This window comes from Thermobia domestica, chromosome 12 (genome assembly GCF_964235325.1).
Source record: "Thermobia domestica chromosome 12, izTheDome1.hap1.1, whole genome shotgun sequence".
Classification (NCBI taxonomy): Eukaryota; Metazoa; Arthropoda; class Insecta; order Zygentoma; family Lepismatidae; genus Thermobia; species Thermobia domestica.
In genome coordinates, this window is record NC_137465.1 from 227403907 (window position 1) to 227427862 (window position 23956).

At 34.8% G+C, this 23956-nt stretch overlaps 1 protein-coding gene across 2 annotated transcripts in view; it reads right to left on the minus strand.

Annotated features, from left to right (window-relative positions):
* The window catches only part of LOC145665878 (ABC transporter G family member 20-like), a 131130-nt gene that overhangs the window by 43130 nt on the left and 64044 nt on the right, over positions 1–23956 (minus strand). For both annotated transcript variants that reach the window (XR_014127672.1, XM_081732990.1), the window contains exons 13-15: positions 16478–16548; positions 13423–13511; positions 2756–2932 (exon numbers count right to left, since the gene is read on the minus strand). Coding sequence is in view for 1 of the 2 variants with exons in the window: in XM_081732990.1 (XP_081589116.1) it covers positions 2756–2932; positions 13423–13511; positions 16478–16548 (337 nt within the window). In the remaining variant the exon portion in view is untranslated. The remainder of the gene's footprint in view (positions 1–2755; positions 2933–13422; positions 13512–16477; positions 16549–23956) is intronic.

Consider the following 23956-nt stretch of genomic DNA (forward strand, 5'->3'; position numbering starts at 1 on the left):
AATTAAGCTAGCGTCAAATGCGTTCCTGCATATCACTAGACTCAATCTAAAATATATATATAATTCTTACTTCGATTGATCTTTTCATTTCTAAAAACGTTTTGACTACACCCTTCTAACGTCCGTCCGTTGATACACCACTTGCAGAGCAGGCTCGAAACCAGGCACAGAGCTTTGGGGGGGGGGCATGAATATGTTAGGAGGAGCCAAGTCATTAAAAATTATCTTACAAATATCTAAATTGTGCATTTTGTATTAAGATTTAGAGGGGACATGAAAAATTTAGGGAGGGCAGCCCTTCCTAGCCCCCCATCTGGTTGCGCGTCTGTTGCAGAGTAGCACTTACTAACTGAATCTGGTATAAGCTTATTACTATATTGTCACAATTTTCCTTATTGAGGAGGAGGTAGGTGAATGACCGCTCAAGACGTTGCCGATTTCAGTCATCTGCATCTGTCCATCAATCTCTTTTCTCGGAAACGACCGCTGAACCCAGGAGGGTAGGTATCAGCGGTCTGTTTTATCAATTGTTTCGATCGAAACACCGCCCGAAACAATGAGTCGTGTGGTTCTCGAAGCCGTACATGAGAACGAGGTCACTTCGTGTTTTGAAGTGAAATAAATAAATAAGAATATTGCCTTCTTTCCTAAACGCTAAACCTTTTTTAACTTGATGTAACAAATAACTTATATAATACTGATTGATACAATTGGATTTGGGGGAGTATTCCTTTTCTATCCAGGGCTGTGTGTAAAGAAATTTGGAGGGGTGTTAGGGGTGTGTGCGGAGGGTGTAGATTACTCCCTGTTCGTGACCGATAGACACCCTGCAAATGCATCTTATTACCACTTTTGGTTGGAAAAGCCTTGCTTATCCGCCGCAAAGTCTCGACTTTGAGGCTAGCGAGAAAAAAAAAATATTTCTTTTTTTAATTTTCCCACGGTTATGCCCTTTAGACTAGAGGAGACGACGATTAATCAAAGTGAATGATTGTGACATTAGATTTTTTGTGTTCTCTCACCGGAAATCAAACCCAGGATCACGTGAGTGAAAGACGCACGCGCTACCCATTAGATCAGTAGGGAGGACTCAAGCCCATCTCTTTCCTACACTAAAAAGGGCTCTTAACGGAAGACATTTTGAAACCAAACGGCTACAAACGTTGATGTGAATTGAATAAGGAAATACAGGAACATAGATACAGCTTTATAATGCAGGAAGCTAATTTTGAAGACTAATCATTTAACACATAAACACACACATACACACACATACACACACACACATATATATATATATATATATATATATATATATATATATATATATATATATATATATATATATCAAAAGTATCCGGACACCCCCAAAAACATACGTTCTTCATATTAGGTGCATTGTGCTGCCACCTACTGCCAGGTACTCATTATCAGCGACCTCAGTTGTCATTAGAGAAAGCACAATAGTGCGCTCCACGGAACTCACGGACTTCGAAAATGCGTGTCACTTGTGTCACTGCCTGTACGCGAGATTTCCATACTCCTAAACATAACTAGGTCCACTGCGTCTGATGTGATAGTGAAGTGGAAACGTGAAGGGACACGTACAGCACAAAAGCGTACAGGCCGGCCTCGTCTGTTGACTGACAGAGACCGCCGACAGTTAGAGGGTCGTAAAGTGTAATACGCAGACATCGATCCAGGCCATCACACAGGAATTCCAAACTGCATCAGGATCCACTCCAAGTACTATGACAGTTAAGCGTGAGGTGAGAAAACTTGGATTTCATGGTCGAGCGGCTGCTCATAAGCCACACATCACGCAGGTAAATGCCAGACGACGCCTCGCTTGGTGTAAGAAGCGTAAATATAGGACGATTGAACAGTGGAAAAACGTTGTGTGGAGTGAAGAATCACGGCACACAATGTGAAGATCCGATGGCAAGGTATGGGTATGGCGAATGCCCGGTGAACGTAATCTGTCAGCGTGTGTAGTGCCAACAGTAAAATTTAGAGGTGGTGGTGTTATAATGTGGTCATGTTTTTCTTGGAGGGGGCTTGCACCCTTTGTTGTTTTGCGTGGCACTCTCACAGCGCAGGCCTACATTGATGTTTTAAGTATTTTCTTGCTTCCCACTGTTGAAGAGTAATTCGGGGATTGCGATAGCATTTTTGAACAAGATCGAGCACCTGTTCATACTGCACGGCCTGTAGCGGAGGGGTTACACGACCATAACATCCCTGTAATGGACTGGCCTGCACAGAGTCCTGACTTGAATCCTTTAGAACACGTTTTGGAACGCTGACTTCGTGCCAGGCCTCACCGAACTACATCGATATCTCTCCTCAGTTCAACACTCCGTGAAGAATGGGCTGCCATTCCCCAAGAAACCTTCCAGCACCTGATTGAAAGTATGTCTGAGAGAGTGGAAGTTGTCAACAAGGCTAAGGGTGGGACAACACCATATTGAATTCCAGCAGTACCGATGGAGGGCGCTACGAACTTGTAAGTAATTTTCAGCCAGGTGTCCGGATATTTTTGATCACATAAACTATTCTACTATTTGATGCATCTAAAATTTCCAAACCAATTTTTATGAAGTTCTTTAAAGAAGACGACAGAGTATAACAGTCTTCGAAATTACTAACAAATAAATACCAACTTTTGAATCTAATATAAGGTTAACTTTACCTGTCAAAACATAAGGTTTTTGATTTCAATAATTTGTTACTTAAAAATAATTGTTCAGTTTACCGTATGCCATTCCACAAAACCCTTGACATATCACTAAAAATACAGCTAATGGCCAAGATCCTTCGCAGGGTATACGGAAACCTTCAAACATTACCAGAAGAATAGTTGCAATTTGTCCAAGAAGGATTATCATTTGAGACAACATATGGGATGTCATTACTTCAAAGTTCGTCGCCCCTGAAAATAAAAATTTGAATTGTATTTCCTTTACTTTAACACGAAAACGAAGGGGAAATGATAGACCAACATAGATGCACAAATGTATCATTTTAAGGCTGTAGTCCGCTAGAAATCAGTCGAAACGATAAAGTAAAGGTAAAGTTGCACCGTCAAAATGAGATAATAAAAACCATCCCAGGCCCGAATTTCATTTATATTGAAAATTTGATCGAGATCAGTCAGATGGTTCAAGAGAGATGAAATCATAAACATAGTCACTCTCATTTATATATATCTAGATTGCTTTTTATATTACTCCACCCAATTTTCGGCGTGCCTCCGAAATAATACATTTGTACACCAATGTTACTTAATATATATACAGGTCTCCCACTTATCTAGCGAACACGAATCCCCTGATTTTTTTTCAGATTTTCTAGCTAATGATTTCCAGATTTCCAGATCTATCCATAATGTTAAAAGAAAAAAAAAACTACATTTTTCCTGATCAGTGGATTCTTCATCTAATATGATGTACACGTACACAGTGCGTAGAGATAGAGAAGTTTTGCAAAACAAACTAATTTTATTTCAGACATTGCAAAGCCACGCTCAGGAATTCTATCATTCTATTTACAGATTTCTGTAATTCCTGAACTTTTATAGTTTCAAGCTTTCGAATCTCCACTGGAGTCTCGGTCACGGAGATTAAAAACTTGAAGAAAAAGAACAGAAACATCAAGTAATAAAAAGGAACAGACTTAACAAGCGAAGAGCTGTGTTGTGCAGAAAACACGTTATCTAGTCTGGCAGCGATCTCCAAATGAAGTGAAGCGAACAAAAATATAGCGGAGTCAGTTTGCGCGCCTTTTTTGTTCCTTGTTGGAAGTTTGCCAACTCATGTTGTTATTTTTATTGCCATGCCAATGCTGTGAAAATTTTGTAATTACCGCCTTCCATTCGTCACTCAGCCATCCCTTGTCTAGATTCATTATTATTTTTAATGAATAAATACATTTTCAAAAACCAGTCTCTCTACTTCATTCCTAGCTCCAAATAAAATTTTTGAATCTTCTACCCTGTGTTGTCTTTCTTTTAAATGCTTTAATTTTATTTCCCTACCGAATAGCTAAATAAGGCAAAAAGAGAAATCCAGTACACCTACTTCTTTTAAATGCTTTAATTTTATTTCCCTACCGAATAGCTGAATAAGGCAAAAAGAGAAATCCAGTACACCTACTTCTTTTAAATGCTTTAATTTTATTTCCCTACCGAATAGCTGAATAAGGCAAAAAGAGAAATCCAGTACACCTACTTCTTTTAAATGCTTTAATTTTATTTCCCTACCGAATAGCTGAATAAGGCAGAAAGAGAAATCCAATACACCTATTTCTTTTAAATGCTTTAATTTTATTTCCCTACTGAATAGCTGAATAAGCCAAAAAGAGAAATCCAGTACACCTACAATTTTGAAGTATTCAAGTTTCTCACAGTGAACACGTAAAATAAGAACAATTTTCGAATTATAATAGGAACTATGTTTCCAAAAACCGAAAAGGAAAACTAATTGTTTTTATCGTAATTGTCAGTTAAAATCATGCTCAAAAACATTTTTTACAGAAGAAATATTAAACCAGTTGCAAGGGTCACTATTTCTTTTAGGCATTTCTTATTTAACCCCCTTCACGTCTAAGGAACATATTTGTCCCATTTCTTCAAACTGTCCTAAATTTATATCTGATCATTTAAAATGGTACAATTTTCGTTTATTGGATATTAAAGTTTCAGAGATTACATAAATGAGATGAAATATGAATGAATATAATTACAAATTGCTCTATAATAGTTTAAAAATCAGCCTCTAGTTTTATATAATTTGTACCAAATATTCATGCATTTATGAAGTATGTAGAATACACTATTATTAGCACACACAAACATTATAATTGCTAACACTATTCAGTGAAATAAAAAGTGGAAAGAATACATCATAGATAAAATTGCTTACGCTTATTTGTTTTGAAATAAATTCTTTATCGGCCCCAGACAATAACTAGGTAATCGTTGAAGTGGTAAATTTCCAATGACGACTTTTGGAATTTACAGTTCAAACTTAGACTAAATAAGTCAAAATCATGTTCTACCTGCCTTACAATTTTTATGGACTTCAAGGGATTAACTGCTGTAGCAAAATGAACGTTCTGAAAACTAAAACTCTGCACTTAAATTCTCTGACTTTTCGAGTATTTTTCAGCTTCTAATAAAATTCCCTGACTTTTTCAGGATTTTTTTTAACGAGTAAACTGAATTCCCTGAGTTTTTCAGGTTTTGCAAGTTCTCCAAATCGGTAGGAGCCCTATAATATATGTAGTATATGTATATATAGTGGACTCTTGACTATCCAGCAAAGTTCTAAATAATAAAAAAAAAAAACATAAAGAAAAGAGAAAAATTCCGTAGTGAAACGAGGAATAATTTTTTTGAAGGACCTACTCGACTTGTAACGCCTTCATAGAAACGCGATTTTGCCAATGGAAATCTGTCAGCTATAAGTTTTCACTCTTGTAGGCCTACGTTTTCACTTTTCGGTAATCATTTACCAAATGAAAATTAAACCAAGTTTAATCATTTATTTAAGAATTAGGACCACGTTTTAATTTATTGTTTTATTTATTTTAAAATTGTACATATATACATACAGTGTACATCATTTTATGTTTTCTGCAATTAACTTAGACATTATAAATTTTATCATAGAATATGTACAATACAGGGTGGCCCAAAAGTAGGTATACAGTCATGTACTGATCAGCTCGCTGTAATTCATATCATTTCTTATTGTTAAGTATCAGTTTCTTTATTATGTGTTCTTAAAGCCTTTTTACTTATACCTTAAGCTCGGAACAACCGAAGTAAATAAATCCATAAGCTAGAATGTTATACTTGATCAATGCAGGGGTGTATACCTACTTTTGGGCCACCCTGTATTTTTATTCTTAGGTTTGCTTTTTCTGTAATAATTTTTTTTAGACGTACACTACAGTACATAGTAAAAACTTTATAAAGTAGTGGCCTGTACTAAGAGGTGAGAAAATATAAGTAAGAGTGGGTGTTGGTATAAAAAGTGTGTTTCTAATGGAATGAGGGAGCCAAAAAGTGAATAATTATAGAACTCTGACCTGTTCTATCATTACATTACGCCGAATAGTATTGAGTTTCACGTTTTCATGTGAGTACTCATATCCCAAAGTTTTTTGGTATTTCTTCTCAAACATCCTGCATAATTAGTAGTGTTTGTTCACCTTTCACATTAATCCCTACTCAACTGTAAATAAGGTATCATAGTACAAAGAATCCAATGAGGGATAGTTCACATATTACGTAATGTGACGAGGGGGTAGGAGAATGTTTATGCCTTCGTTATGTTTTCTTCTGCAACTTTTATTCTTATTTTCAGATTATATGCAATCATCTCTTTTTTTATAAATAAATATTTCTATCGTTTTCGAAAATGGTGAACATATAGCCTATATAAAATAAATCACGCAGAAGGAATTCGAAGACACTACTAGACACCAGCATGATCGGCGATGAACCCTGCGTATATTACAATGTATTACAACCTCGTTTTGTGGCTATCACTACATTACATTTACGGTTTTTCTGGAGTTAGTTGTTCGCGATCGTATCTACTACTTAAAAATGTCCTCGTTTTCCCACTCGTATTGCTATTTCCGAGATTATCCTCTCCATTCTAAGAAGTTTTGCATGTGAAATAAAACAACTCTTTTTCGTGCAATAATATTTTCCGCTACGGAATGATTCACGATTTGCATTGAAAATTGGATATGTTAAAAACTGAATTCGTCGTATAATAATCTCGTACTGAACATTTTGCTCTTTGGATTTGAATTTTCCTGGAGAAGGCGAGTTTATTCGCATTCTGACACTGATTTAGGACAAGAAGAATTTGAAAAGGGGTGAACTAAAGTCCAAAGAAGATGTCCAAAAGCTTGTTTACAAACGAGATACCCCTGCTCCTCCACGTATGCAGCCACGTCAAACCTGTTGTAGAGACTTTTATAGTGAGTTTGTATCATTGCCATTACATTTGCATAACGTTTCTCTTTTGTTTTAAAAACAGTTTGTGTGTGAGTGTCAGCAAGTTGAGCACCAAGAGATCCATACAAGACGGTCCTCCGGAATTCGTACAAAAAAGACAATATAACAGTAAGTTGTAAGTGTTCAGTTGTTGTGTAGTTAGTGCAAATAAACATTTATTCATTTATCACAATTAAGTTGTTTTGTGAACATTTATTCAACAAAAGACAGAACATTGGTCAGCTCCGACCGGATCACAGTGAACTAGCGTTTGATACAAACTGTGAATGTGTATGTGAACAATTGTTACATTGCTCTTTGTTTAGTTTTGTTCGTGTGTGCAGTGACGTTTATTAATTCTTCTGGAAACTATGTGAATAGACATAAGTGAGAACGGAACACGTTCATCAGTGTGGACTTGTGTTTATTAGTTAGTGTGGACTTACAGTATTTTTCAAGATGGAGGACTCAGACAGAAGCAAGTTAGTGAAACAACGTGGTGTGTGCAAAAGTCAACTGACAAGAATTCAAAACTACGTAAGTAATATTAATTCAACAACTACAATTAGTCAGGTGAAAGTACGTAAGACTGCAATGATTGAGTTGTACAAAAAGTTCGATGAAGTACAATCACAGTTAGAAATAAATTACGAACAAGTAGAGGACGATGCATATAGGGAGGAGTTTGAAACCAGTTACTATGATGTATTAGCGCAACTAGAGGATTTTATTATTCAGCGTAGCCAGGAATCTCATTCAAATAATTCCTCGAAAAATGAGAATCAGGTGTCAAATGATCAATTAAAATTGCCTCGTATTGAATTGCCATCATTTGAAGGACGATACGAAAATTGGCTTTCATTTTCAGACAATTTTAAAGTTATGATTCATAATAACGATAACGTGTCAGTGTTGCAAAAGTTCCATTACCTAAGGAGTGCATTGAGGGGGGAGGCGTATGATTTAATAGCGAATCTGCAAGTTACAGAAGCTAATTATAAAATTGAATGGCAATTATTGAAAGACAGGTATGAAAATAAGCGTTTGATTGCAGCTACTCATGTCCGTAATTTGTTACATATTAAATGTATCACAGAGGAAACTACATCAGAATTAAGAGAATTTATTAATACAGCTACTAGTAACTTGAATGCATTACGAGCTTTAGATTTGCAGACACCACTAGAAGAGGTTTTGTTTGTTCAACATTTCGTTTCACAATTAGACAGTAACACTAGGCGTGCGTGGGAGTTACAAATCACAGATCATTCTCCCCCCCCCCCTTATCAGAGCTCTTTGCTTTCTTGGAACGTAGGTGTCAAGCATTTGAAACTATAAAAAATACACCATCGCAGGAAGTAGTGTCAAGGTCAAGGGGCGATAAAAATAGACAGAGTGCTGAACCAAAACAAAAAGAAAAAACAACCAAATCATACGTGACAACAACTCAGTCTTTCTGTAACTTTTGTAAACAAAACCTAATACATCAGTTGTTTAAATGTCCAGCATTTTTAAACGCTGAAGCAAAAGAAAGACAAGACTATGTTCGAGATAATTTATTGTGTTTCAACTGTCTCAAAAAAGAATGTAAGGTAAAGACGTGCAGATCAGGTGGCTGTAAACGATGCTCCAAAAGGCATAATACTTTGCTGCATTATGACGTAATGTCAAAATCAGATGAGAAAACCAGTGTTGCTAATTCACAATCAAGAAATTCTTCGAGTCATTCTAATACGAATAGGGAAAATATGACACAAGGTTCTTATTGCATTTTCAAGGGAAAACCAAATGTTACTGTTATGTTATCTACTGCTATAGTAAATGTACGAGATGTAAATGGTAAATTACATCCATGTAGAGTATTATTAGATTCTGCGAGTCAAAGTAATTTTGTAACTGAAGATTTAGTTCAAAGGCTGCGTCTACCTAAAAATAAACACCGAGTTCCAATTCAAGGTATTAATAGTGTGATTAGTGAAACAAAGCATTGTGTAGATGTACATATAGAATCAAGAATTCGTGAATTTGCAATTGATGTAAACTGTTTAGTTTTGCTCAAAATAACAGATAACATTCCAAGTAGGTCAATAGATCATACTGATTGGAACTTGCCGACAGACATAGTGTATGCAGATCCTAATTTTCACCAACCAGATACTATTGACATTTTGTTAGGCGCGGAAGTGTTTTTGGACATTTTGCGATCGCATAAACTAACTAGACCAGGGAATTATCCAGTAGTACAAGAGACTGAATTTGGGTACATTTTGGCGGGTAAAGTTCCTACAACATGAGACTCGAGTATACCACAAGTGTCATTTTTTGTACAAGAAAGTAACCTTGATAGACAGTTACAGACATTTTGGGAGCTCGAAACTATACATTCAACAGTCATGACTCAAGAAGAAAGGCAATGTGAACGACACTTTGAGGAAAACACTACCAGAGATAGCAGTGGTCGATTCGTTGTGCGTTTGCCAATTAAGCCAAATCATAAACCATTAGGAGAATCATATAATTTAGCTGTTCGTAGATTTTACCAGCTAGAAAGACGGTTGCAGCAGTGTCCAGAAATTAGCGAGCAGTACTGTAACTTTATGAGAAAATATGAAGAATTAGATCATATGAAACCAGTGAAAGAAGAACATAGGGAAATTCACTTACCGTTTGAATTTGAGTCCGAGTCAGGTGTTTCAACATTGGATTTATCGTGGAATCCTGCATCAGATAAGCTTCTCATCACCAACAAGTCAGTTAAAGAATGTCTCACGACCAACATACCAACCAAGCGTCAAGTGACTTCGACCATAGCAAAAATATTTGATCCTTTAGGACTTATCAGCCCGGTAGTTACTCCGTTCAAAATTTTCTTACAACAAATGTGGATCCATAAGTTCAATTGGGATGATCAAATACCATCAGAGCTCCATCAACAATGGTTAGATCTGTGTCATCATCTTCCCAGTGTTAACGAAATACAAATTGATAGATGTGTAGTATTGAAGAATTATGTTCATGTCGAGATACATGGGTTTGCTGACAGCAGTCAACTTGCGTACGGCTGTTGCATTTATGTTAAAACTGTGGACATTTCAGGCAAAACTACTGTTAAACTTTTGAGTTCTAAATCGAGAATAGCCCCTATTAAAAAGGTAACGTTACCAAGACTTGAACTGTGTGCGGCAGTACTTTTGAGCAGGCTGTATCACAAAATAATTCCGATATTAAACATTTCAGTGAATAGTACTTACTTCTGGACCGATTCAAAAATAGTGCTTGCATGGATATCATCTCCAGCTGCCAGATGGAAGGAGTTAGTGGCAAACAGGGTTGCAGAGATACAGGAGATCACATCAGTCAACCAGTGGCATCATGTGTCGTCAATGGACAATCCAGCCGATATTATTACACGGGGAATGGATCCGAAACAGTTGAAGGAAGCAGATATTTGGTGGCATGGATCCGCATGGCTTGAATCATCTGCATGGCCCGAACAATCAGAAGTGGTAGACGAAGATGTTCCAGAAGAAAGGAAAGTAACGAGCATATCTTTAGTCAGTTATGAAGGTGACATAAGCTTTCTGGAAAAATTTTCATCATTGTGGAAACTATTGCGAGTTATTTGTTTCTGTCGTCGTTTTATTTACAATTGTAAAAATCACAACGAGAAGAAAGTAGGAACTATTTCCACTACTGAAATTAGTGATACTTTACAACAATGCATTAAGCTAATCCAGCAGGTTAGTTATTCGCAAGAATTCAAGGACTTAGCTTCATCAGGCCAAGTTTCATCCCAAAGTGAACTTAAATCTTTGTATCCATTTATAGATAATGAACAGTTGCTACGAGTGGGAGGACGACTAAAAAACTCCGACTTACCGTATGATAGCCGACATCAGATCATCTTACCACCTAAAGAGCATCTCACCAAATTGATAATTGAAGCGGAACATAGAAGATTGTTACATGCTGGACCGCAGTTATTGATTTCATCATTGAGGCAAAAATATTGGATCCCACGAGCTAAACAAGTCGTTCGATCTATCATTCATCAGTGTCTAGTTTGTTTTAAATTGAAAGCGTCAGCCTCAGAACAACTCATGGGTCAATTACCATCAGCACGAGTACAGCCAGCTCGAGCTTTTATTCACGTAGGGGTGGATTTCGCCGGTCCCCTAATGATTAAGCAAGGAACTAGATCTCGTAAAGTGACAAAGGCGTATGTTGCAATATTCGTGTGCTTAGCAACCAAAGCGATTCATATGGAGTTAGTGAGTGATTTGAGTAGTCAAGCATTTTTAGCAGCTCTTCGAAGATTTGTATCCAGAAGAGGCAAATTTTCGAACATCTATAGTGACAACGGAACCAATTTCATTGGAGCTCAGCGAGAACTTAAGGAGCTTCAACAACTACTCAGTTCACAACAATTTCAAAACTCAATTCAAGATGTTGCAGTGCAAGAAGGATTTACATGGCATTTCATTCCACCCAGAGCAAGTCATTTTGCAGGCATTTGGGAAAGTGCAGTGAAGTCATTTAAGTTTCATTTAAGAAGGATAGTAGGTTGCACGATTTTGACATTTGAAGAACTCAACACAGTTATAACACAAATAGAAGCCTGTTTGAATTCAAGACCAATCACCGTTCTATCCAATGATCCCGATGATCCTTCATTTTTGTCGCCAGGACATTTCCTTATTGGTGAATCTTTGATGAGCATTCCTGAACCAGATCTAGTGGACATTCCGACCAACCTATTATCAAGATGGAATCACCTTCAGAAGATGAAGCAGCATTTTTGGAAAAGATGGTCTCAGGATTATCTACATGAACTACAGCAGAGAAGAAAATGGACAACAAAACAAACTAATATTTCTATTGGAGATGTGGTTCTAATCAAAGAAGACAACTGTTCTCCATTGTCATGGAAATTAGGTGTTATTCAACAAGTGTTTCCGGGAAAAGATGGACTAGTGAGAGTAGTGAGTGTAAAGTGTAAAACAGGGACTGTTAAGAGACCAATTACTAAAATTGTACCTTTACCTAAAAGTGATAATGTGGATTATGTGTAAGTTGATTGACTTGGTTCAATCAAGAGAGGGGAGAATGTAGAGACTTTTATAGTGAGTTTGTATCATTGCCATTACATTTGCATAACGTTTCTCTTTTGTTTTAAAAACAGTTTGTGTGTGAGTGTCAGCAAGTTGAGCACCAAGAGATCCATACAAGACGGTCCTCCGGAATTCGTACAAAAAAGACAATATAACAGTAAGTTGTAAGTGTTCAGTTGTTGTGTAGTTAGTGCAAATAAACATTTATTCATTTATCACAATTAAGTTGTTTTGTGAACATTTATTCAACAAAAGACAGAACACCTGTGGTCGATGAAATCTTTGCATCACCTTGGGAAAACGACAATATATAATGTCGAAGAATTAAGACTGATTAATTAAACAACGCTATGGGGTTAAAACATTATTACGGCACTACCATTTTCTAATACTTTAATTTGTTGGTGAAAAATACACTCTAAATTTGTTTCAGAATGCAAGCATTTTGTAACAAAAAGTTTTGCTATTAAAATTAGTATTTTATTGTAATAATCCCAAAAATAATCATAACTTGTGAAAACACAAAAATCAAAAAGCGTTAGTGACAAATGGGGGATGGATTGGGCATTGCGTTACGAAGTGTGACAAGGGGAAAGGAGAGGGTAAAAATTGGCCAAAAATAGTGTTACATAATATGTGAACGGTCCCTTAAAGGAACGAATCCAGTCGTATACAAATTAGATGGAAATAAATTGTTCTGCTTAGATATTACCATAGACATCCTGTAACATTGATCTATTCAAACACAGAAATTAAAACTTTAGTCCCCCTTTTCAAAATCATAAGTAAACAAGAATTTTAGGAATGATCCAAAAAATGGATCAAAAGATTGCGATCTTGGCCAATAATTAGTTTTTGGATCAGGGGCCAGAAAATTTTGGAATGGCCCCTATATCGAGTTTTCGTATTTTCTACGAAATATACACTTCATACATACCGAGTTAAGTGGTAGCTAGGTTTTGGCTACACTATTTGTAGTTCTTCAGATATAAGGCGTACAAGAAAATTTTTAATTGAAATATATTGTTGGATCTTGGATCAGAGGCCACAAAATTTTTGAACGGCCCCTAAATCGAGTTTTCTTATTTTTTACGGAATAAACACTTCATACTGAGTTAAGTGGTAATTTGGATTTGGCTGCACTATTTGTAGTTCTCCAGATATGAGGCGTACAAGAAAAATTTTGATTGAAATATATTGGATCTTTTGATTAAAAAAAAAATTGTTTAGTGTTAATTATAAAGCAGCATAGTAAATTTTAAACAATAAATCCCAATTTTGTATGAATCAACTTACCAGCAATAAAAGTTCTCTCCATTAGTCCTTCTCCTTTCTCAACTATTAAGCACATTGCAGTCAATGCTACAGCAAACGTGTAAGTCATGCTGTAATAATACAGTAACAGAATATACAATTTGCAATAATATATTTTAATTTCTTATGCTAAGGCAACAACTACCAAAGTCGAATAACATAAGATTAAATCGTACTGATGCGTATTTTTTGTGAAGATTACTTGTGAATCAAATACATAATCACCTGATTTTAGTTTCTATAATATCTCAAATTTCCTAATTCATATTTTCGTAGCTCTGATGAAGGAAGCAGCAAAAAAAAGAAACTGCAAAAATTATTAGCTACAAATATTTAAAAAATAAAACGCAACTTCCTTGAGTTCATATATTGCAAGTTAATTGAGGAAAAAATGTAATGGAAACATCAAAAGACAAGATTCATTGTTTTATTTTGTTTGATTTCGAACCAGAAGTGAATTTTATTGTTATAAGATAGAAGTGGAACATAATAAAATGTTTCTTTGCGTTTTAATTCAACATTACAGGTTTTTCAAAACTACATTTTGGCTACTTTTGAAACGCAACATAATAAACAGATATAAGTTTAGCGTAATAGGTCATACTGGAAATAAAAGGAGTAAACACAATAATAGTTTGAAATACTTAGAGTAAGGTTTAGTTATTAGATTTTTCAGTGAACGTTCTCTCTAAATGTTTTTGACAAGAAAAATCCCCTTCCCGCAAGAAGTGAACTAAAGCTAGGTTGCCATGCTGCAAGAATCTTGTAGCTGTCATTAAAATAATCTTGCAACCCTGCAATATTTCTCCATGTAAACATAGTCGTGAAAGGAGCATGCAATAATTTTATTTTTTTATCTTGCGAGGAGTCAAACCATGTGCAACTTTCTGGGTCGTCTTGTTTGCTATCGGCTATCACCCTCCCACTGACATAAAGAATAAAACAGTTTTGCCGCTTCCGAAAGGACGGATTCTTTTCCACGTGGAGGGGAAGCGCGCCAAAATACACGTTTTTATGACAGCCAGAGGAGAGAGATATCTCCCTTACTTTCAGAAAGTTGTACTTTGTAAACAGTAAATAGAAAGATAGAGTTGGAGGATTGTTTTTTAATGACAGCTACACGATTCTTGCTGCATGACAACCTAGCTTAAAGATGAGTGTTACTAGATATCGCTCACAAATCAACTCAACTGTCACAACACGTTTCAGAGGAATTTTGTATCTTCTGCTACTAATCTCTATCTTGTGTTAAGAGATAGTACCCAGTCTCAGACTTATAGAAGCTTTGAACATAAAATCAACCCATCCTCACGGAACCTACCCCAATCAATTTCCTTAAGGACAATGAAAATTTAAAATTTGTATCTGAGGGAATTTTTATTTTCAAAAATAAATTCTTGAATACAGTATCTTTCGAGATGAGTTGGTTGAGTTCTGGTTTAGCAAACCGTTCAGCAGTGAGACTATATCGTCGCATGAGAACCAGAGGAACCTAACTCCATTTTCGTAGGTTTACAGGCTAATGGGAAAAAATATTATTTTCTTAGAAAGATGTGTTTTTAATAAGATGGTAATTGAGCTACATTACAACAGATGATCGACAAAGATAATAGGTGGTATTCCGTTCCATTTACACCAAGTAGGGCTTTCAAAATTATGTCCAAACATGAAAAAAACGAAAACCACATTTTTGGAGTTAAGTTCCTCTGGTTCCCATGCGGCTATATGAGACGTGGATCTACCAGTTAACTTGAAATACGAATCATATGAGCTCATGCCGAGAATCGAACCCGGGTCTCTCGCGCCAAGGACTTGTACGCTAATCATATAACCACAGTGAAACTCAATTTCTTTCAAGAGTAGGATGTTCCTCAAATCGTACAATGGAAAACCGCTACTAAACTCTTTTATTTCCTTTTCTTGAGTTCAGTCAAAGAGAGGATTCGAAAGTATAGCAGTTAAGAAACTAAAAGAGTTTTAAATAAAATTAAGCACAAACAGTAAAAATAAGTGGCATTGCAATGAATACAAAGATATCAGTGTTTCTTTAGTATATCATATTAGAATCTGCAACTAACCTTGGGGCAATCAATATACACCGTGTTTGAAAAAAAGTGACCTGATTTTGGATGGTAATAATTACAGAACATGGGATGTACCAGCAAGAAAAATAAGTGTTGTTTGAATGGGCTTGGCCTAAAGGTTCAGAAAATTGCCGATAGATGTCAGTCAATGAGTCTTCTTAGTTAGCAGTCAGTCAGAAGTAAAATGGCGTCCGCTCAACAGAAGGTGTTTTGTGTGCTGCAGTTTGCAAAGACTGAGTCAGTGATTTCGGTCCAGCGTTCTTTTCGGCGGCGTTTTGGCATTAATCAGCCTGCACCCAAAAACATTCGTCGTTGGTATCGCCAATTTGAAGAGACGGGATGTTTGTGCAAAAGTAAGAGTCCAGATTGGCTGGCACTTCCGATACAATGGTGGAAACAATTCGGCAAACGTTTGAGCGGAGTGCTGCTGCTGGTGCACACATACAGCATTCGTAACAGCATAGCTAAAAGTTGAAGATTTTGAGAGTATTTTGCAATTTATCCCATTTTTGTAGTATTTTTTTTTTCAATATATATGGACTTTTAAAATCAGGTCATTCTTTTTGAAACACCTGTATTATAAACCTTTGTTTTCAAACTGATCTTTTTTATTTCTTTTTATAACTCCCACTTTTGTTGTAACATGTGTGTTGTGTCTTGTGACTTGTTTGAGATGTGACCTCACGTCAAAATCATACAAAACAATAAATTAATTTCCAAAACTGTTTGTAGACTACGCATCAGAAATATATCTATAATTGAACAAGGTTCCATTCCATTCATGGGCGCGGATTATAAGTTTGTTATTTCAACATTATAATTCACACACCATTGATATATACTTATATAATTCTATGTAGTACATATATCGATTTTACACAGATTTTGACCTAATCCAAGGCCAAGTATTCTATTATTTACCGAGCTATTGTTAATCCGTATCCAAGTATTACCTAAGAATAATTCCTGGTGCCATATAATGTGTGAAAGTAGTTTTTTCAGAGCCATATAGAGGTTCTCCAAACTATAAAAAGAACGAAAAATAACATAAATAATCAAAACTTCTGTTTTATTTTCTAACCAGTTTAATTTTTACAAAAACGTTGACGGAAGTAAGTTAGACCATAATTTTTTTGGTGAATTTGTATATTCTTGTTATGAAGCAATATGTTGTATTATATATTTTTACTGATCTAAGGTAAAAAAAAAAAAAAAAAAAAAGTAAGAACACGGGAATGAAAATCAAGATATTTTCTATAATCTGTACTGTCAATTTTCAAAATGAATCTAAATTTGAACAATTGAACAATCTACTCAGAACATATTTTCTAAAACTGAAAGAGAATATACGTTTCCTAAGATAAATATTTTCCGAAATCAAATTTACCAAATTATTAAGACAAAATTACAGCTCTTTTTTAAAATATATATAGGAGGAAAGCTGAAGTTTATACATACATACATATATATATATATATATATATATATATATATATATATATATACCGTATATAAGCTTCAGTTTCCTCCTACTCTACTACAGAGCGAGTTTCTAAGTTCAGAGCTTATTAAATTCATTAATCGTATGAGTGTAGTGCGAACACTCATATGTTTCATATATCAATTTTTACTTTTGCTCTGGAATAAGGCTATGGATTTGTAGTTGACTGGATTTCCTGTCCCGAGTCTATAAAAATGCATGTATCAGCGGGTTTTTTCAAGTCTTATGGCATCCTGCATATGAATACAAAATTACGAAGTGTTTGGAACCATAAGCACCGCGGTTCCTTTTGTTCGGAATAACATATTCTACGATGTATTTTTCCAGGCTTTAGATGGCCCCAACTCCGAAACTATGCACTTTTCCCCACATGCTCACATGAACTTTCTTCCTTTATTTCGATGTTAAAAAAAAAAAAAAAAAAAATCTTAAACTTTGTCGTATAGTTTTATTAATACCCTGATAACCAATAGTTATACATAAGTATTTTGGTCATTGTACACTCACGTCCAAAATTATTGTCGCATGTCTATAAATATGTTGTAGAAATATTAAGTGATAACGAATTCGCCCGGTATTTCTTATAATGTTAATAAGTGTATAATCGACAAAGACATCTCTATGGCAAATTTCATGTCAAAAGAGCAGTAAATAAGAACAATAAAACTTTCTTGTCCATTTAGCAACATTTTGTTTTACTTATTTTAATTTTCGTATTTACAATTGTTTTCCTATGAAATTTACCACAAATATTCATTTCCTGATTATACACATAGTATCAGTATTAAAAGTACTCTGCAAAATCATTATCAAATTATATTCTTACAAGAAGACAGTTATAGATATGCGACAATCCTTTTGGACATGAGTGTACATGTTTACAACTTATGTTTTATATTGTGATACTTGAAGGGTAGTGTATAACTTGCCTACCAGAATTGAGTATTACAGGAAATCAACATTATTTGTTTACATGGAACCAGTGTTTCAGTTGATCATTCTTAAATCTGGTACCGGTACTCAAATATATGTATCCTAAGTACATTGGAAGTACATTAGAAGTATTACTAATGTACACTAGGAACCATAAGTGAACCTAGTATATATGAGTATCCCTTCCTTTATTATTTATTTGTGGTCGAGACATAAATTTATCAATAGATAAAGATAAATTAGTAGTATATGTTATTTGAAACACTTGATCCCGATGTGACAGGTTTCATTTTAACTGAGTTATTAGGTACAACAAACCATGTTATTAACTACTCGCAAATTATGTTATTAAATATTCACATTCAATTGTATTATGTTTGCATCAATAAACAGACCAGTGCACATAAAATATTTGACCCAGAAAAACAGATTTTTGTACCATAATGACAGGAAAGTCTTACGAATGTGGATAAAGAGGTTTGATATTATTTAATGAAATTATAAAATACAAAGAATGGCTGTACAAAGATAACGTTTATGCATAGCTTACGAAACCACTTTACAATGTATTTAGATGATATGAGCATAAAAAAATAATTAACAAAGGTCGTATAATTTGGTTATTAACCGACTATCATCGCTCCCATGGTATAGCACATACAAACATACTTACATTGTAACTAGACACTAAAACAAATGGAACGTTGCTACACATCGAACATTGTAACGACAATAGGCCTACTGAAGTAAAACATGCGTAAACAAGCATATGAACTTATTTCTTTTCATTAACTCATAACAGATTCATTTACAATGTAGCCCTCATTATCATAATACAGTACATCATTAATCGTTTCATTAAGATTCCGTTCCTACTCTTTCACATATCTCTGAGTCAATATAATACGCTGTTGCAGTTAAATATCAAATTTTCTCCACATTCATTAGATGTATCAAAATGAATTAGAGTTGATGAGTTGATTTTGAGTTTAACGTCCCTTTTCAGCAGCGAGGCTATATGAGACATGGACCTACTGATTAACGTGGGATCCGAACCATATGAGCTCCTGCCGTAAATCGAACCCGGGTCTCTAGCGCCAAAGCTCCAAAACGAGTTAGAGTATGGATCTCTGTGGCGAGTAACTTTATCATCAATTAGCAAACTCATCATTTTCTTCTTCCATCTCGAAGTTTGTTAATTCGTATTAAATTTTAAAACAAACAGTATATATTATTATAATAACTTACAAGCTGTTAAAATACTAGAATATAGTGTGGCATTTGCCAAGAAATGAGGGAGGTATTTGACGACACTAAAATGTCTTGGCAATCATTTGTTACAAGGTTTTTCTGGAAAGTAGTAGGACTGAATTTAAATATATATATTCAATATTTTGACACGATGATTTATTAGTTTTCAAACTATGCCCCTTGTGCATCAACACAGCATTTCCAGTAAGGATGTTATAAAATAGAGGATCTGCCCATAGAACAAAATCGTGAAGCTATACTTGACAGTTTCGCCACACCTACTCTGCCCACTTCACGCCACTAAGATCGCAAAGTTTCGAGCCAACAATCATGGTGGAAAAGAAAGTAACCAATCAAACATCATACCGGCTCAGACGATGCTCAGTTGTTTCTTGCCTTCATTGAGTTCATATGATGAAAATACGTATGGGTAAAACCTCTATTTTATAACATCCTTGGTTTCCAGCAACTTTGCCAATCACTGAAGGCTCCCTGAAACGCAGAAACTGGAATTCCCTTCAGCTCTCTCGTTACGGCCTCTTAAATGACCTAGATTGAGCCGTGGTGCCGTCCTTTCATAACCCATTTCAGTCGGGGGAAGAGGAAAAGTTTGTAGGAGCGACATGTGGACTGTAGGGTAGCTGGGGAAGCTGTGTGATGCTGTGTTTGATCAGCAAATCCATGACAGGAAAGCCGGTGTGGCTCGATGCATTGTCGTGATGAAGCTTCCGTGGTCCATGATCAAGTTTAATTGTTCTGATATTATCCGCACACTCAATCTGCGGTCAGAGTTCAAAAGGTTTCGCACTTTCACTAAGTTTTTATCACTCTTTTGCCGTTGAAGGGCGTCCTGACCCTTGCTCATCTTTAACTTGCTCTTCCTTACCGAAACAATTTGTGCCATTCAAATACACTTCATCGACCCATCGCATCTCTCTCATAAGCAGTCTTGATCATGTTAGTTAATCCACAAAACAAAAAAACTGGCTGTTCAAAAATAATAAAAATGAGAAAAAGAAATTTCAGTGAAGACAATATTTTACAATTTAATAAGTATCTTGAATCCGAGGACTGGTCAAGTGTAATGTCAAAATCATCTTATTCGGTGAACGATAAGTTTAGTATATTTTTCAGTAAATTTAAGCTGATATTTGATCAGTGTTTCCCATACGCAACGTTTACAATCAAGAACAATAAACAAAAGAAATGGGTGACGCAAGGTATAATAGTGAGTAGTAAAAAGATGAAGTCACTAAATCATCTTAGCAAAACTACTAAGGATAATAGTATTAAGATTTACTGTAAAAATTATAAAAACATATATAAAAAGGTAATAAAACAAGCCAAAAAGTCCTATTATAATAATATAATTTCTAATGCAGAAAACAAGACCAAAATGGCCTGGAAAATAATTAAAGAAGAAACAAATCAAAAACCACAACATGTTCAAAATACTGAAATAAAACTCGCGAACGGCAAAAACTGTAAAGACCCTCATGTTATTGTTGAGCTTTTCAACTCTTACTTCAGCAACATAGTTACTAACCTACTTAAATCGCAAACACCATCGAATGATATTAAGAATAACCCTAATCGAATTAATCAAATAAGTAGTTCTTTATTTATAATTCCAACAAATCCTTCGGAAATAATATCAGTAGTAAGGAATTTTAAATACGGATCATCAAGGGGTCCAGATGACATCCCGGAATTTATAATCAAAAGATGTATCCACGCAATTGCACAGCCTCTGTCTCACATAATTAATGACTCATTCTCACAAGGTATATTCCCAGACAGCCTGAAATGGGCCCTTATAAAACCATTACACAAAAAGGGTGACAAAAAGAAATGCGAAAATTACAGACCAATAGCTCTCTCCTCTAAATTTTCGAAAATTATAGAATCCATAATGAAAAATAGATTAATTACGCATTTGGAACGTAACAATGTTTTATCTGACTCGCAACATGGTTTTCTTAAAAATAGATCCACATCTACAGCTGCCCTTCATTTCTTGCAAGAAGTAGTAGACTCAATAGAAAGTAAATCATACCCACTATCTATATTTTGTGACTTAAGTAAAGCTTTCGACTGTGTCAACCATTCGTTACTCTTAAGTAAATTAAATGCATATGGAATAAGGGGTGTTGCTAACCAATGGTTTCAAACTTACCTTACAAATAGACAACAATTTGTAGAGATAAATTTCATTAATGAAGACAACTTGTATATCGAAACTCACAGATCAACACCTTCTATGGTTAACATAGGAGTTCCTCAAGGATCAGTCTTAGGACCAATATTATTTCTTTTATATGTTAATGATCTACCACTTTATATCACTCATGGTAAGTTATTTCTGTATGCAGATGACACAAATATACTTGTAAAAGGAAGTAATTTAACTGAGCTGCAAAATAATGTAAATATAACGGCAAGAGAGCTCGAAACTTGGTTACACCACAACAACTTAATTATTAACACCGAAAAAACCAAATGTTTATATTTTTTCCCAACTAATTCATCACCAATTAAACCTTCGTTTACAATTAATAATAATAATGTGGAATGTGCTTCAAATACTAAATTCTTAGGATTAAACCTAGACGACAAACTTAAATGGAAACATCATATAAACAATTTATGCCAAAATTTATCTTCTATTGTTTATATGGCTTATACACTTTCCTCTGTTCTTAACCTAGACACTTTAATTTCATTATATTATGCGTCATTTTATTCCCGAGTACAGTATGGTATTGCCTTCTGGGGTGTCACTAATGATTTGTTTACAATATTTAGATTACAAAAGAAAATAATCCGTATCATTACACATTCCCATTTTCGTAGTAGTTGTAGAAGTAAATTTCGTGAACTCAGATTGCTTACGATACCGAGTTTGTATATATATGAGGTATTAAAATTAGTGAGAAAAAACATAGATAACTACTTAACGCATGCCGACGTACATGAATATAAAACTAGAAACTGTGATAAATTTGTAATACCGTCACACAGAACAAGTATGTTTGAAAAAACTACATTTTATAGAGGTGCGGTGCTATATAATAAATTACCAAGAGAATTGAAATACATAAAAGATGATATAAAGTTTTTGAGAGAGGTTAAAAATATGCTAATTTGTAAATCTTATTATTCTGTAGATGAGTATATAGGTGAATAATTCTTTATTATTTCTGAAGGCAATAAAACTTAGTACGTAGATATATTTTAACCATTAGATTAAATAACAAATATTTATTTTTTCCTTCTTTTATTGTAAAAAAATTTAGTTTTATATCGTATGCTTATAGTTTATTTGTATGTGTTTATTAACTCTGTATTTAACCAATGTATTATTGTGAAATGACATGTTCTATACCATATGTACAAATTTGTGTACTCTGTATGGTCAAATGAACGCAAATAAATCAAATCAAATCAAATCAAGTCATGGGTCTCATTCGCAGTTTTACCCAGTTTGACGCAAAATTTCATCGCGTAACGCTGCTCTAACAAGCGATTCATTGTGTAGATGACAAGGCACCTTGAAAGAGGTTCACCTTAAATTCGATCTACATTTCGTGAAAGTTTGGAGACGACTGGTGTGCTGGTAGCTAAGACCCACCACCACCCAACTAGAGCAATAACATCCCCCTCCTTCACGTTTCGGCGGGAAGAAATCAGTCCTACTACATCTCGGACAAACCCTGTATATCCTAAAACTACCAAAATTAAAGCAATATTCACAGAAATTTGGAAATGTTTCCTGTAAAATACTATTCCGTAAATAGACATATAATCAACAACTTCGTGTAAGTACTCTGCAAAATGTACATTTCTTTATATTTTTCAACAATTTCTAAATATCTGCTTCTTTCCTTTCCTTGGAGTCTGCCATAACAAATATTGGTAGTCAGGGAAATCACATTTTATGAGATGATATGAGTATGGAAAAGTGAAATACATTGATCTACTTGAACTAAAATTGTAATATACAGAAAGAACAGTGTAACATAAGTAATTAGAAAAAAATATACTATTAACAGATTTAACTAGTATTTAAATTAAAACTAATAGTTAACGAATAAAGACTCTGTATCAAACCGTAAAATATTAGAGCCATTACAACGTTGGTAAGAGTATTATGACACGTATAGTAGGATGGGTCGAAAAATTGAAATTGCGGGTATCGTATCTAAATAAAAAGGAAAAAAAATGCAACTTGGTTTATGTAATGAACTGGCAAAATTTGAACAATATCTTTTATCAAAGCAAGGAGGCTAAAGTTTAGGAAAAACTAAAGAAATGGACATAATGTAATATAATTTTAAAAATACATTCAAAATAGTACAATCATTTCTCAGTGGAATTCAAAAGTATTTTATCATTCACAAATAAAAAATTTCACTTTAGTCAGTTGATAACTTTTACTGCCGCAATATATTTGAAGAATTATTAATAACGTATTGTGCAGGTAAGAAATGCTAAATGTGAAACTCGATAATTTCACGGAGATAGTCGGGAAAAAGAGCTGACAGACCTAGTTCTAGGACTTACAGCTAAACTAGGATCTAATTGACTAGACTGCGAAATGAAACAGTCTTAAAAGGACAGGAAATAACAAATAGGGAAGATAAATGGGGAAGATAAAAAAGGGAATAGCTTCCGAAAGGAATTCAAGCATAGAATCTATCTATATGAGTTCTCTGGGACGCCCTTTAGCGTCTCTCAAGTCTTAGTC